The sequence below is a fragment of the Falco cherrug genome, chromosome 3 (genome assembly GCF_023634085.1).
Source record: "Falco cherrug isolate bFalChe1 chromosome 3, bFalChe1.pri, whole genome shotgun sequence".
Taxonomy (NCBI): Eukaryota; Metazoa; Chordata; class Aves; order Falconiformes; family Falconidae; genus Falco; species Falco cherrug.
Window position 1 is genome coordinate 51,581,984 of NC_073699.1, and position 16,168 is coordinate 51,598,151.

The following is a 16,168-nucleotide window of genomic DNA, read 5'->3' on the forward strand; positions in this document are numbered from 1 at the left end:
GTACTTCATCTAACAAACAATTCCCACCCCACTCAAGTTTAAGTTGCCAGTAAAGGCTTGTTTCTTGTAATTACCTTGATTAATGGTCTATTCTTTCTCCTATTTAGATGAACCCAAGTATTTGGCTTCTGCCTCATACTTGATGGATAGCAGTTTGAGTGAGGAAATGAGTCAGTTTGATTTTTCTACTGGAGTCCAAGGTTTCTCTCATAGCTCCCAAGAAGTTACAGCTAGCAGTGCTCTTTTCAGGAGAAAGGTAATTTAGTGCTGTGAAGAAGAAAAGTTTTATATTTTCTAGCAATTGCATATGTTTATTGGGGTTGAGAAAGAGAAATTTCTGGTCTCCTGTATTTGTTCTACTTGATTGAGAATAGGCTCCTCCAGAAGATGAGAGGACTTCAGCTGTGTTCTGTTGAGTGTTTTTCTTCTTCCCTCTCTCTACTGTCTACAGCTGGAGAAAATCAGTGCCCTACCTTGGGTTTCTAAAGATGAGTAATGTGAGGGAAGTACAACCTGAGTTGTAAAAAGGTGGCTTGTAACTTTGTGTGCACTCAGGAGTATCCTGTGGTGGTTGTGTTTTGCTGTTAGGCCCCTAGTTTCCTCGTTTCCCTCTTCTTTTAGTCTTTGAAGGCACTTGACCAAGCTGGCTGTATCAAATCGTGGAATAAGTCATCAAACACTTTATGCCACTCTGTTGTGGCACCTTGTATTTTAACTGTTGCTCTTGGAAGAACAGCATTTAATATCTTCCAAGACTTAAAATTGTGTTCCTTCTGCAATCAAGAGGTGTCTTATCAAAAGTAGTACTGATAGTATAGGTATTTGTTATGAAACAACAAAAAAAGCTTGTTAAAGTGTTAAAGACACCAAAGATAAAATCTGTCGTAATAACTTAACATTGGTAAAGATACACTGTTTCCATGTTTTGGAGCAAGGAGGTGTTATAGCTGCAGTGAAGTTAATCAGAAACGTACTTTCTATCTGCTTGGTGTAGTAATGTTGTAATTTCTAACTATAAACAATTTCCTGATGCACTCTGTGTAGCTGTGGTCACTAGTTGGTGTGAAACAACATAAAAATAGGTCTTTCCCCCTGTGGAAGGTGTTAATGCATTCTTTCAACTATGAAATGAAATAATTTCTGTAAAGTTCAGCTAATCCTTCCTGCTTCCAACAGCTGCCACATCTGGCGCGGCAGGTAGTGAAGTTGGCACAGTCAGAGTGAGATCTGTTGGCACAGAAAATAAAAGATGTATACAGCTGGTACATATATTTGGGAGGTGTCTGAACAACGTGTCTGATGTATTCCCTGTTGCACATACTAAAATCTGTAAACACAGATAAGATCAGAATGACTCGTGACATTGTCATGATTTAAAAGAAAATACAGTGTTGTTATTAATCATAGTAACACTTTTTTTCAGGAGCCCACAGAATACATGGTTTTAAATGATGAGGTGGAACTGGAAATGGACGAATTCAACCAACATGAATGTATGACTTCTATGACCACTCTGATTAAACATATGCAGAGGAACCAGATCACACCCAAAGTGGAGGAGGCCAGTATTAACCAAAACATTGGCATTTTTTCACTAATTATACCACAAAAAGGGAGTCATGATTGAATCCCTTCATTTATTAATTTTCTTGGCTATATTATAATGAGACCTGTGTGGCTCAAGCTTAGGGCTTTTTGGCTTGGTAAGCCTGTTTGATCCAAAAAGTGAGTTGATTTTTGCTCATCTCTTTTAAATTTCAGGGGACAGTTCCAGTAGATCTTCCTCTTTGGATGAAATTTCTGCATGGCAAATTAGGAAACCCATCAGTACCCCTAAATATTCGCCTCTTCATAGCAAAACTTATTGTTAATACTGAGGATGTGAGTAAGTTTTTTGGTTATCTTTTTTCTGTGTATGTTAACAGGTTATATTATAATATCAGCTATGTAACTCTTGCAGGGTAAAATACTCCATCAACTGAGGCTTTTGGGGCATTCAGATTGAGTAGTTTGTCATGATAAAAGGGAGCGCATTCATGGCCCAAAATTCCAGATAGTGCCAGTATTTTGAATGTAATATTATTACCTCTTCTCCCAAACTCTACTTCTGTAAGTAGAGGGTGTCCACAATGTGAGTCTTCTGTAAACTATAAGTAATTGATTCATTGATACAGGGTAAGAGGCATGGTTGATTATATTTGCCTTTTGGGAGGAGCAAATGTAATGTTTTTTTCGAATGGTCACAGATAACTTATGGAAAACCTTTGATTTAAATCAAGTTCTAGTTGCAGAAAGATACCTAAGATAGCATAATGGATCTTTGCCTGAGAAGAAACGTTTTCTAACTCTCATCCTTCAGTCAAGTGTTTTCATCCTATTTTATGCAGTGATTTTAGAGTATAATGTTTCTGTCCAAAATACTCCAAATACAAACCCGCTGAATACCAGAATTAATTGAAGAAACTTTACACCCACTTAATGCTACCTTCTTAGTAAAGCTGTCTGAAATGGAAGGGTAGAAGGGTGGCATACTCTTCCAAATCATTTAGGGACAGATTTTCTGCATGAGAGCCATATTATGTGGGCCCTAGTGAAATAGTTAACTTTATGTGAATACTTGGTTAAAAGTTTCTAAGTAGAAGTGAGGAATGTAGTTATGGATACTTTTTATTTTAAAGTTATTTTAAGATTGTTGTGGTTGTTGCTTCAGAGGTTAAGAAAGTGATAAGAGATTGATTTAGAAGTCTTACCTGTAATTATTATTGAAGAACAGGTTATTGAATAGTTGGGATAATTTGTGCTTGATCACTGATTCTGCTGTTTTTCATAGGTTTTCCGACCTTATGCAAAGCAGTGGCTTGGTCCATTGCTGCAGCTTGTTGTTTCTGGAAATAATGGAGGTGAAGGGATTCATTACATGGTAGTGGAAACAGTAGTTACTATACTTTCCTGGACCACGGTAGCCACTCCCAAAGTAAGAAAATGTGAAATGCATTTGTTTTATTATTGTGAGTATTTGGTAAGGAATGAGTGAGTTTGTTACTATGCACTTAAAATAGTTTTCTACATCAGTCCACTCTTTTTTTTTTTTTTTTTTTTTAGGTATTAACTTCAAAAATAGCTTATTTACTTGCTTGCTTTCATAAAACAGTGTATATCTTCACGTTGGAGTCACTGTTTATTTTTGTTCCTATTGATTGTAGGGGAGTATTAAGGATGAGATTTTAGCTAACAGATTGCTTGAATTCTTGATGAAGAATGCCTTTCACCAAAAAAGAGCTGTGTTCAGACACAATCTGGAAATCATAAAGACAGTTATAGAGTGTTGGAAGAACTGTCTCTCTATACCTTACAGGTAAGCATTTGGACAATTGCTTTCTTTTATCAATATTTCAGGAATATAAGTGAACGTTGTCAAAGGAGATGAAAAGGCAAATTCAGCTGCGATAGTAAACTTTTTGTCCCTTTTGTAAACCCTTCTGTCTGAAGTAGAACTTCAGAACTGAACTCTCTCAAAAACCTAAATTTGTGAAACAAGGAGACAGAAAAAACATGCAGAAGATTGAAACAGCAAAAGCAGCAGTAATTTCTGCAAAGATGTACATTTTATTTGAAATTTTGGGTATTATCACTGAATATTGGTGCACTCTTGCTAAGACTTCTGCGATCTGCTATGCTCCTGAACTTGTTGCAGAGAACTTGTGTAGGCTTACAATGTCTTTTGTTGTTGTTTGGTTTGGTTTGTTCTTTGATGCTAAATACCTTCTGAATATATGCTGTCTATTGGTTTTGGTGGGAGTATATATGCATGTATACATACTTTCTGCTGGTTTTGGTGGAGTTGTATGTATGTATATACACAGAGAGTAAGTGATTTATGGTATGTATATTTTGGGGTTTTCATGTTTATCATCACTTTTATGCTTTTCTCCAACAGTTTAATATTTGAAAAGTTTTCTGGTGGAGACCCTGATACAAAGGACAATTCAGTGGGAATTCAGCTGCTGGGGATTGTTCTTGCTAACAATTTACCTCCTTTTGACCCAAAGTGTGAAATAGATCGTGTCAGGTGAGAAATGCGCTTTTTGATGAATTATTTTGATAAAAGCTTAAGAGAGCAAGTCTAAGTTGTCAGCATGAAGTATGGGGGCTGGATTGTTTATCCTGTCATCCCTTTGCTATTGTCTGTTAGGTGGTCTGCATTTGGCAGCTAGAAAAGCATTACATACTTATTTTGGAAAATATCTAGAAGGATGTAAGCTTTTTTACAGCGGGCCCCACAGTTGAAGTTTCATGGGAATTATCAGAGTCAGGAATTGCCAAAGCAGGGATTTGAGACACTGCAGGTGGAAAAATCCATGTTTTGCTGTATTCAGCTCTTCTAAAAGCAGTCACTGTTCCCCTAGGTAGCTCAGGTGAGTTTTTTGTTTCAGTTTAAAACTGGATGCTGGAGTAGTGGCTTACAGCAGATCTACCTTTTGTGTTAGGTATTTTCAGGCTTTGACCAGCAACATGGGCTTATTAAAGTATAAAGAAGTTTATGCAGCAGCAGCAGAAGTGTTGGGACTTGCTCTTCAATATATTTCTGAGAGAGAAAATGTAAGTGAACTGTATTGTGTGTTTGACCATTCCTGTCTTAATTCTTTGTACATCTTTTATACAACTACTCAATTCATCTCCAAAAATGAATGTATTTGAAACCCAACAGTCTTTGTCCAACAGATCGAGTTAAAGGTTTACACTGTTGACTCAAGAGGAAAAGAATTTGAGGGCAAGCTAAGTGCAGAGTTTTTGCCCTGCTCTTATGGGGCTGACAGCGAATGGTCCCTTTCTGAGGCTTTGTTCAGCTTTTGCCAGCCAGCAACACTGGCATGGTACACTTAAAGTTGGGTTTGTTGGGGTTTTTTTTAAGAAAAAAAAAAAAAATTGCGAGCTGGGAGGTTTGGGACTACCTTCTGAATATCTGTATCCGAGAATGTTTAATAATTTGCAAGTTTTGATGTAAAAGTTAAAGGTATTGTATTTAATTCTGAATCCGGTTAATTTCTAGTTAGTGGATAAGGTGTATGCAAAACTGTTATTCACCAAGTCCTACAGTACTAGAACTAGGGGGCAGTGCTTGAAAATCACAGAAATCAATTTGAGACAGGTGCTAGAAGTACTTCTTTACAGAACAGTTAGTGAACTTCTGGGATGTGTTGCCAGAAGAGGTTCTAGGGGTAAGTAGCAACAACAGCTTCAAGGAGAAATTAGGCGAATTCATGCACCAAAAAGATAATCCATGAACAGGTTCTAACAGCGATAAACAATGTACATTCTAAGATCCCTAATGTAATGATGAATGCATGTTGGGTTGTATGAGAGAAGAGGAAGACAAAAGGCAGCCAGGCTCATGCTCCCCCTAAATATCATTCTGCAGCTGCCATTGGAGACAAACACACCAAGGTGTTGGCTAGGTGGATTGGTAGTCTGACCTTGTAGGTTATTCTTACTTCTCTCCCTACTATTCTTAATACTTTTCCCCACTCAATTGCATTCTGGTTGTTCTTTCAGTTTGTAGAGTACATTTCGTAAATTGAATTCCTGCAGTCTTTCAGTCTTCCAAATTCTACTATAAGCAGTACTTAGAATAAATGAGCAAAGATGGTGCAAATATTTTATCTATAAAAGGCTTATTTCCTTTACATAAAATAAAAGTTACTGATTATTTTCCACCTTTTCACTAAAAATGTCTTATTTTTTTACATTCGTTAATTGGAAATTTGCCATACTGAATGAGAAGCTACTTGTTATTTATTTAAGCATACTAAGAAACTTGTATTTCAAAATTAAGGCATTGGTTCCAAACCGATCAGAGGGAGCTCACAAATGTATTGTTTATGCAGTCAATCGTGTTTCAGCCAGGCACAGCTGAATAGCAGCCATGAAGCACTGTAAATGTCAAGATGAGGCAGGTGGGTCTTACCTAGTGAAATGCACTAGATTCAAACAGTACAGCAGCAGAACCATGTGTCATTGAGGTCATTATGAGTTTTGTGGCTATCTTTATCTTACTTTCTCCTTTTCAGGTACTTGAAGATCCGGTTTATGACTGTGTCATAAGACAATTAAAACATCATCAGAACACCCAACAGGATAAGTTTATTCAATGCTTGAATAAAGTTGTTAAGAATTTTCCACCTCTTGCTGACAGGTATGTCAAGATTTACATGGTAAGTTCATTGTAGATCTAGAGGAATAATAGAAAATAACTTGGGTTTTTTTGTGGGCTTCTGGTTATGTTAAGGTTTATGAACGCAGTATTCTTTTTGATACCCAAACTTCATGGTGTGATGAAAACCTACTGTCTGGAAGTAATAATGTGCCGGGCGGAAGAAGTACCTGATCTCCACTTGCAATTAAAGGGCAAAGACTTTATCCAGATCATGAAGCATAGGTGAGTGGTTATGTAATTACAAATGTGGATGCACAGTCTAAATTTCTTGATAACTTTTTCTGTGCTGGCCGCAATATTTTTACATTCAGAAGCATTTATAATTCAGGTTCACTTTTTAGTCACTGCTTTCATAATTTTAGCTAATGGAATCTGGGAGTTAAGTATTGATATGGTTAGCTCACTGTGAAAAACAAACAAAAAAGCCCCTTAACAGCAGTAAGCTGTAACACCACTGGGATGTGAATTTCTGTAGTATGTATTACTTTAGTTATATTCTTAGATTGAACTCAAAAGTATTTCCCTAAAGCCCTTTATACAAAAGCAAATATTATTGCTGAAACCTGAACTGATCTTCTGGTTCTGCATGTAGCAGTGAAAAGCAATGTAACTATTCTTTTTTTCCCCTCTCTCTTCAGGGATGATGAAAGGCAAAGGGTTTGTTTGGATATAGTGTACAAGATGCTGCCTAAACTAAAACCACTAGAACTTAAAGAACTTCTTCCTGGGGTGACAGGGTTCATCTCTCTCCCTTCTGTTGTATGTCGGCAGCGCATGTATGATATTCTGATGTGGATTTATGATAATTACAGGTGTGTATTCACTGCAGGTGTTGTCTTTCAGTGGTTTGTCACAGGCAGAGTGAAAGTGCTTGTAACAGCATCTTCCAACTTCTTGTCCCTCAGTGTGGGATTTTTCCACTTCTCAGAAGAATAGATCTTCTGGTTTGCCTAAGTAACTTTGCCGTTTGGTGGCAATTTTATCACTTCCACTAAGGGACAAAGACTTAGACCTGAACTTTAGTTCAGAACTGGGGTGTTGCATCACCACCGCATGATGGCATAAGAGGTCTTAGCTCTGATGCGCCCACTTTTTTTCTTGTTGCTGGAATTTGTAACTAACAGGAATTGTACATTTAAGAAGATTGCTTGTAGGTAGCAGGTATATTAAGGCACTTTGGCATGATCTGGAGCCCTTCAAAATGCTTCAATCAGTAAAAAGATGGGGTTTGTGTTTGACCCCTTAGAGTAGGGAACAGGCCTATATTCAGTTTGATGAGTTGCTGTCGAATTGTCTTAACATAGTTGGGTGCTATTAAGAGTTTTTTTCCCAAGATGACTTAACTATTTGAATGATTATTGAGAGGAAAAAGTAAAGTCAATTTCTAGTCCAGTGTCACTTGAGAGAAACTTAATTCTCTGTCTTTTTTTCTCAGTTTTAACCTTGAAAGCTCAGAGTTACTTTTGTGTAGCCTTCATAATAACTACCTGATATGTATTACTTAGCTTTCTGATTTTTTTTTCTGAGTTGTGGAAACAGCAGACATTTTTGGCAATGAAGACATCATATTATCAAAAAAATGCAGTGTTGTCATGCCAAGTTGAGATTTTTATGAGAAGGGCATGTCCTTCCTTTTCTCCCACTGTCCTCATCCTCTTATTTTACTATGGGTTGTTTGAGAGAAGTTATTGAGAGACATTTTTCTCCTACTGTCAGTGATCCAGAAAGCCAAGCAGATGGTGATTCTCAGGAAATACTCAAACTGGCAAAAGAAATGCTGCTTCAAGGATTAATTGATGAGAATGCTGAACTGCAGTGAGTAAATGGTGTTGTGATGACTGAAGTAACAAATCACTAAATTACTCTTCCCTTATTTATAGCAGAAGAGTTGATCCTTGGAGGGTTTTTTTACTATTTTAATGCAAAAGAGAAACAGTGAGATAACATTATTCCCTTTTCTTCCAATAAGTTAATTTATAAAATTGTGTCCCATAGTTTTACAGCAAATTTAAGTGAAGCACAGAGCTTTTGAACAAACTTCCAAGCCATGGAGAAATTATTTCAGTATATTAAAGTTAATTCTGCATTAATGTTCTAGAGTTTTTGAACAAGAAAGCCCTCACTATACACAAACACACAGAAGTAGATGATTAAATGTTTGAGGTTGGTTGTTGTTTTTTAGTTTTTTGGTGAAGCAAAAGATTTCTGCTTATTTACCCATAGCACTTCTCAAGAGGAAAACAGCTCAACAGAAATAAATTTTTTAGAGTTAACCTTTAATATCAGTTGAATGGCAACAAGCATGGTAGGTGAATGAGGAATGGGTTATAATTCAATGGAAGATCCATGGCATGAAAGGGTTAGTTGAAGGTTTTATAATCTTATTGTGTTTTTATTTTTTTAAACTTTACTCTTTTGATAGTGTTGTGTTTTCTGTTTGCAGATAAAGAATAACTTTATTTCTTGCCTTTACAGATTAATTGTTAGGAATTTTTGGAGTGATGAGACAAGGTTACCCACAAATACTCTTGATCGCATGCTGTCCTTATTAAATTCTTTCTATTCCACCAAGATTGAAACACAGTACTTGAGTCTCATTACAAATTTTCTGCTTGAAATGACTAGCAAGAGCCCGGATTATTCCAGAAAAATATTTGAGCATCCACTGTCTGAATGCAAATTTCAGGTGAATTGTAATATGTTATCCTGTGTGCAACCATGTAACAAATTCTATTCCTTCATGTAGTTACCACTTGGACAAGAATGGCATAGTGAAGGAGGTTTTTGAAAGTGTGTTTTGTGCTCCATAGTGAACAGCTGTTATGGGTTATGCACAGTATCAGAAGTTTGACGATTTTGGGGGGGCAATAATTTTGTTTTCTTTTCAAAAACTGAAAGATTTAATTAAACTAGTTATATGTACGAAGTATACCTGATGTGTAGAGTACTGAAATACCTAAAAAAGAGAAGCACCATAAGCTGAAGAAAAGTTGTGAAGAAACAGGAATACTGGTGCAAGAGCTGTAGATCAGTCCTCAGCTGACCAGTCCAAATTAGTGAGCTTTTTTGCTGAGCTGTGGGGAACTTCTGTGTGTTTGATTTTGGGGTTTTTTTGTAGTCAAGTTCTGCCCCTGTACCTGGAATGATGCTTTAAGTTCTGTATTTTAATTTCTGCTATCGTGTCTCAAGGAAGGAAGACAAAAAGCCTCCATTCTTACTGTTCTTACTAGAATCTTTTTGTGTTCATAGGACTTTGTAATTGATTCCAGCTGGCGTTATCGAAGTACCGTGCTCACACCTATGTTTGTGGGGACTCAAGTTTCTCAGAGTATCCACAGGAATTTATCACAAGAAAGATCCCTTTCTGCTTCTGGGCCAGTTGGTGGTCGAGTGAGGGCTACCCAACAGCAATATGAATTTACACCTACACAGCATGTCAGTAAGTCCAGACCAGTGTCTACTGAAATTTTTTTGTTTGCAATAGGAATGATTTCATTACTGGTGCATATGAATTTTTAACATAAAAGTGTAAATGCATTTAATATTTTGCTTTCAAGGGCTTTTTTTTGTGTTATGAAGAAAAAACATTGTCTCTTATGAAGAAAAAATATTTATTAGTCTCCTATGTATTTAGGTTCTGTCTAATGTAAAAGAAGTTTGTTTCTTACCTAACAACTTGAAATCTGTTCTGCCCATAAACACTGGGAATTATATGGGGGGGGGGGGAGGAAAATTACCTGCTTCATAGATGTTTTCATTTATTTGTGGAGATGTTACAGCTTTTTTGGAATTTTTTTTTTTACAGGTGGTAGAAGTTCTTTTAATTGGCTAACTGGAAGTAGCGTTGACACATTGGCAGAGTATACAGTTCCTTCATCCTCTGAATCCTTGTCTTCATCCATGCTGTTGGTTAACAAACAGAGTGAAAAATTTAAACAAGCCACCTTTAAACCAGTGGGGCGAGATTTTGGGAAAAAAAGGTTGAGTTTGCCAGGAGATGAGGTGGACAGCAAAACTAAAGGTCTGTAAGCCTTATGATGCCATTTGTATATAAATATTATGTTTTTATAGACCATTTTTGTCAGTTATTTGGCTGGCAGTCCATTGTCTTTTAGACATTCTAATTGAGGTTCAACTTCAGAGATTTTGTTTCCAGGAGTGTGTGGTGATATGGAACTTGTGGCAAAAAGCTAGAATTATGCTAGGAATTGCAAAACTATATGTTGCTAGATGAAAGAACTGACTGGATAAGAAACCAGCTGGTGTGATCTTTACATTCCTACCTCTCCCTAAGACAATCATAGCATGAATTTCAGACAGTTCTGTCCCTTCTGTTTTAAATTTAACTGCTTATCTCTTTAAACATATTTTTTCCAAACCATTTCAGCTGTGCTGACACAATCTACAACATATTGCATTCTGTCATTAGAATTACCTGCTGTTTTCTGAGAATGCTCCTTCATCCACCCAGTAGGTAACTGAAAACTATCAGTACTATTCTGGAATAGCTTAGACTCCTTCTCCCCATTTCCGCCCCATTACACCCTTGCCTACCTTGTTGTTAAAATTTTTACTGAAAAGATGAGAATAGGAGTTCCAGCAGGGAGCTATAAAGGTTGACCTTTTTGATACCTGAGAGGCATTTCAAGGCAATTTTGAATGGACCATGCTGAACTATGGAAACGGAGAGGTCAGCCTACCTTCCAGTCAGTTCCTGATCTTCTACCAGGAAAATACCAGTTACAGTGGTACATTTCTGTTTGCTCACTCTTCTTTCCTAGGAAATGGACTGAAGTGAACAGTGTGTAAAGTGGCCTTTCTCCATGAGTGTCCTGAGAAGCAGTTGATCCAGTGACAGTTCTGTAATAGTAACTTAAAAAATATAGTACTGTATTATTATTACCCAATCTTAAAATATATTTAGCACCTCTTTTACGTAGGGAGCTGTATACTTTATGGATTACGGTGCAAATACCATGCTTGCCTTTGAGAGCTTAAAATAAATCTGTCATATGGGACAAATTTGTCCATGAATTTTAGTGCCTTTCCTAGTACTAGTTTGGCCCTTAGACCTCATCTATGTGCTTGAAGTTTTTATTTAAATGCTTACTACCTCTTTTCCTAAGAACAACTTAATTTGTTTTAATTTGCTCTCTTGTTGAAAAGCCTTGCCGTGAGTTGTTGGATATGAAACTTGGGAGACTAGCTGGTAAGCTAGTAAATACAAAGATGATGTTTGTTATTATATAATGCTCTTGCCTTAAATCTGGAGTTTGTTTGAGAAAGAAAAAGCTGTGGACATGATCCTGTGTTCCCTAGGTATAGAAGAACGAGCAGAAATTCTAAGACTGCGGAGACGTTTCTTGAAGGACCAAGAGAAACTCAGTCTAATTTATGCTAGAAAAGGTGTCGCTGAACAGAAAAGAGAAAAGGTTTGTCAATCCAAATAAGTTTGAAACCTTAAGTCCCAATGCCATTTGCAGTCTTGTACTTCATCTCCAGAAGTAACTTTGTAAAGAAAGAATAGGTTTAAGACACTGGTTGCTACTTCAAGAGCTTTAGAAGGTTTTATTTGGAAATCATGCTGATGTGTTTAAAGCTAAATGAAGTTACTTAGCATGAGTGAGAACAGAGCTGGGTGGTAACACTTCCCATCTACCGCTTAATGTGTATGAAGTGATTTTACTTGGTAGTGTCCCTAACAGCTATGGGAAGCTCTTTATGGTTGTCTTCCTGGAAAGTAGGAGCCTTGAAGCTGCAGTACAGTGCAGAAATAGTTGGAGAACATTATCCAGTGTCTGCAGGTGAACTCAAAAATGTGATACAGCTGATGGACTAACCAGAACTGTTGCATACTTTTAACCTGAAGGGTTGTCAGTAATAATAATTTCCTGAGTGTTTATCAAGGCCAGAAACTTAGTATTACATGAGTTTTCTTGTTGTGTTATGTACTTAAAATAAACTTATGTATTTTTAAGCTCTGTAACAGTTTTTCAGAGGTTCATGTTACTAAAAGTAACATATATTATCATCCAAAAATGATGTTAGCAGTTAGACTAAGAGCAAAGGAACCTAGGATTGAGACCTACCAGTTTGAGACACCCTTGTAATTCTTTGCAGCTGCAGACGACTCTGTAAACAGAACTTATGTCTGGAAGAACCACACAAACACCTATTTTAGCCAATTTATATTCACTTGCAGGCTAAAGCTACCATTTCCTCCCACCCTGCAAGAGAGAATCTGTAAAAGTGTTCTCTGTGACAGTCCAAAATACAACCGGTAAAACCCTCTGTGATATTCCACAATGAAAGACCAGAGGAGACTGAATGCTGTCAGGACCCCTTAAACTCTTCAAGAGATTTGTTACGTGTAAACACACATGTAGCTTGGTGGCTTGCATTAGTACTTTACCTGATGGGGCAAAACAGGAAAAAGTGGGTCCTGACCAAGACATTATTTGCGAATAGTTTTAGCAAAGTCCTAATTTCTCCAAGCATATTTCTCTTGAAAGTTTTTTGAAAATCATCCCTTTGAAGTTACGTAGGAGAAAAATGGGCTGAAACAGCAAAATTCTAAAAAGTTTACAGAGGACATAAAATTCTTCTCTTCTGTTTCCCTCTTCAGTTCTACCAATATATTCACCCATTGTCTGCTGGTTTAACTGGTAATGGCAGTAGTTAAAAATAAAATCCCACCCTCTAAACTTACTGCTGATTTCCTTATAGCATATCAGTGCTATGAAAAGGAAGAAAGGCAGAAGAAGAGGTAGGTTTTGTCTATATCTGGTAGTAGCTCTTGTTCAATTTAAATGTATTTCTTTAAGCCTCAGCAAAAGGCAGGGCAGCTGTTTAACAACTGCAGTTTACAGCAGTTTCATTACAGTTTGCTTTAAGTTTTACTAGGAAACAGTTCTACCAGGCTCATCCTTCTTCCTTCCCCTCCCCACCCTCCTGTGTGAAATAGCTTTAGGAACCTCATTTTACTTTGCATCTGGGCCAGGCTCATAACCGTCGTATTCTGGACTGTTGTGGCTCAGCTGGCAGGCAGTAACTTACTAAACCATAGCAGCTCACTAGCTGTCTGTCATAATCATTCTTTTAAAAAGTGAGTTCTATGCTGCCTGTATGGAAGCAGGAGCTACAAGGCATTGATATTACAAGTTAGTGGCTGAAGTAAGTCTATGATCAAGACTTTGGAGTTTTTAATTGACTAAGATAATTTGGAGTCTAACTATATTACAGCTTTATAGAAAATGTATTTTTTTTTAATAAGCTTGGAAAGAGTTTATAAAACACTTTGGAAATTCTCTTGCTTCTTTTGTCTTATCTAGATACAGCTCTAAGTAATATGATTATTGTTTTTTTAACATGAGCAATGCATTTCAGGAGATGAAATCGGAGCTGAAGATGAAGTATGATGCTCAGGTTATTTTGTACAGAAGTTACCGAGTAGGAGACCTTCCTGACATCCAGATTGAATACTGCAGTCTCATTGCTCCTCTGCAGGGCCTTGCCCAGGTCTGTCTGCTTTTCAGAGGCCGTTTGTGAAGCTTCCTGTTCTTGTACAGAAAATGACGTGTAGTTGGGCAACTGTTTAAAACATTGATCTATTGTTTTGTGGTCAACCTCTGTGATACTCATTTAGAGTCTGTTTTGAGGGAGTGTTTCTCCCATCCCCTGGGCTGGTGCAGTGATGAGAGAAGCTGCCTTGTAGCTTGCCTCACCTGAGCAATTGATTTGAACACTGAGGACCTGAACATCAGCTGTTGTCCATTGCCTCTGGGTTCCTCTGCCTGAGAAACAGATGGCAGTGGTCTTTACAGAAATTATTGCAAAGGACATTCACTCACTGTACAGCAACAAACCAGCCATTTTTATTCCTTCACATGGCTATAGTGGAGGTGTAAAAATACAAATGAAGTTACTGTGGCTAAGATTGGACTCTGACTACCCAGTAAAGCTGATCCAGTATTCCATTTTCTACCTGAGAGTGGTAGGAATTGTAGGCTGAACCTATGGCATTTTACAGTGTTTGGGAAGTCAGAGTGTTCCTGGTTACCTTTGTATTTAATTTCTTTTGGTGGTCCCTTATCTCTGTGTGAAGGGAGGAAGTAGCACGCTCAGGAGTTACCTGAATAGCATTAGATCAAGAGTAGACCAAACTCCAGTCCTATGATAGACCAGGATGCATAGGATTGTTGCACATACAAATGTGTTTCTGGGTTGAAAGAATGCCTTTAAATCTTGGATAGAACTGTCTGTACACACAGTCTGTCTCTCTGTGTTAGCTGCCTCAGTGTTAGGTCCAGGTCTCCTCATGCTTTGATGTCTTCTGTTTTTTTCCTGAAACCTTCTTCGCTGACAGTGGTGTCCATAAGATGATATTGGGTGTTTGGTTCCATAGTGGGAATTGTGAATATGTGAAAATCATAAATTCCATGTTCTCCCAACACTCTGGCCTGGTGAAACCTGTATTGTCTTGGAGTTTCTTTATGTAGAATAATTAAGATGGGATTTGAATGGGTAGTACAGTAATTCATGGCATAGGTGTGATGTATGCCAGACTAATTATTCCACTCCCAAAGAGTGTCCACATATAGGGATTAGGTACAGGGTGGGTCGTATATCTTTATTTATTAGTTTATTGTGTCGCTGCAAAATTCAGTGGCCTTACTGCTGTTGTTGTGATTTACAGAAAGATCCAACATTTGCCAAGCAACTTTTCAGCAGTTTGTTTGCTGGAATTTTTCATGAGGTACAAAAATCTAAAACTCCTTCTGAGAAAAACGCCATCATCCAGAAGCTGCTGAACAACTTCAATAATTTCCTGAGTATAAGCCTGTCTTACTTTCCACCATTCATTGCATGCATCCAGGTAAATCTTGCTATATGGCATGAAAGTAACTGAATATAAATAATGTCTTTGAACGTGTGATAAACCCACTGGTAGTGAAGGTTAAATTCTATTACTGAAATTTAGACAGAGTTGGAAAGAGAATTTGTTAACAAAGTGGATATTTCAAGCAACTGTGTTGAGTTGAACAAGGTATTTCATGCCTCTGAACTGATTTTTTCAAGATTTCTGCGATTTCTGACCTGTAGAGTTTGAGTCACCTTTTAATGCTTTAATTGCATCAGTAACAAGAAGAGACTTGATTTTAAATGAAAGCCATGAGAACAATTGAAAGGGGTTTACGAGAACAATTGAAAGGGGTTTACGTGGGTGTCATGTGCTTATCTTCCTGTTTCTGGGAATTTCCTATTGAGGAATACTTCAATATCTTGAGGATATCAGTAGCTGTCAGACTATTTGTTGTTAGCCTCTCTCATTCGTTTTTTTGGAAATTAGTCCCCCTGAAGTAATTGGGATTTTCAGTAATGAGGGGAGGACTCTACTCCCACCAGAAGGTGAGTTGGTGCACCACAGCCATTTCAGTGGAAAGGAAGCACAAGCCTTTCTACTATGAGTGTATACTGACTTGGAATGGATTGTGAACTTCATCTTCTACCTCAGTTTTCAGGGAGAAAAAAAAAATTGTTCAAGCACCTGCTCCATGCTCATTGTCACTGTATCTAAAGTTTCTTGTCAACTGTGTTGATCTTAATGTTGCATCTGATTTGTGGCTCTCAAAATAATCTTTCTTTGGGTAGCAGGTGATGGCTTCTTTCTGTTATGGAAATTCAAAGTATCTGTGACAGTAGATGTCATTTGCAATACAGGAAAAATGTCTAGTTTGGACTAGCTTTTTAAACAGTGACAGATTTTGCTTCTTAGTACTCGTATTTGCACATCTGAAAAAATATAACTTCTTGTTTACTTTTTTCTGTGCAGCTGCATAAAAGGTCAAATGCTATGGGGATTTTTCTGGGCTGTCTCGGTATTTTTTGAGCCAGCATCTCACAATAGCTGTCTGTTAGTATTCCCTCTTGACATTGCAGTTGTTGGTTTTCAGT

At 37.4% G+C, this 16,168-nt stretch overlaps 1 protein-coding gene across 2 annotated transcripts in view; it reads left to right on the top strand.

Moving 5' to 3' along the window:
* PRKDC (protein kinase, DNA-activated, catalytic subunit) overlaps positions 1 to 16,168 on the top strand; it is an 81,518-nt gene that overhangs the window by 39,614 nt on the left and 25,736 nt on the right. For both annotated transcript variants that reach the window (XM_055704292.1, XM_055704293.1), the window contains exons 46-62: positions 108 to 256; positions 1,424 to 1,561; positions 1,762 to 1,881; positions 2,831 to 2,974; positions 3,204 to 3,355; positions 3,938 to 4,069; positions 4,488 to 4,599; positions 6,069 to 6,193; positions 6,287 to 6,436; positions 6,853 to 7,026; positions 7,931 to 8,029; positions 8,690 to 8,900; positions 9,464 to 9,653; positions 10,020 to 10,235; positions 11,534 to 11,646; positions 13,601 to 13,732; positions 14,910 to 15,089. In XM_055704292.1, coding sequence (XP_055560267.1) covers positions 108 to 256; positions 1,424 to 1,561; positions 1,762 to 1,881; positions 2,831 to 2,974; positions 3,204 to 3,355; positions 3,938 to 4,069; positions 4,488 to 4,599; positions 6,069 to 6,193; positions 6,287 to 6,436; positions 6,853 to 7,026; positions 7,931 to 8,029; positions 8,690 to 8,900; positions 9,464 to 9,653; positions 10,020 to 10,235; positions 11,534 to 11,646; positions 13,601 to 13,732; positions 14,910 to 15,089 — 2,537 coding nt within the window. The remainder of the gene's footprint in view (positions 1 to 107; positions 257 to 1,423; positions 1,562 to 1,761; positions 1,882 to 2,830; positions 2,975 to 3,203; positions 3,356 to 3,937; positions 4,070 to 4,487; positions 4,600 to 6,068; positions 6,194 to 6,286; positions 6,437 to 6,852; positions 7,027 to 7,930; positions 8,030 to 8,689; positions 8,901 to 9,463; positions 9,654 to 10,019; positions 10,236 to 11,533; positions 11,647 to 13,600; positions 13,733 to 14,909; positions 15,090 to 16,168) is intronic.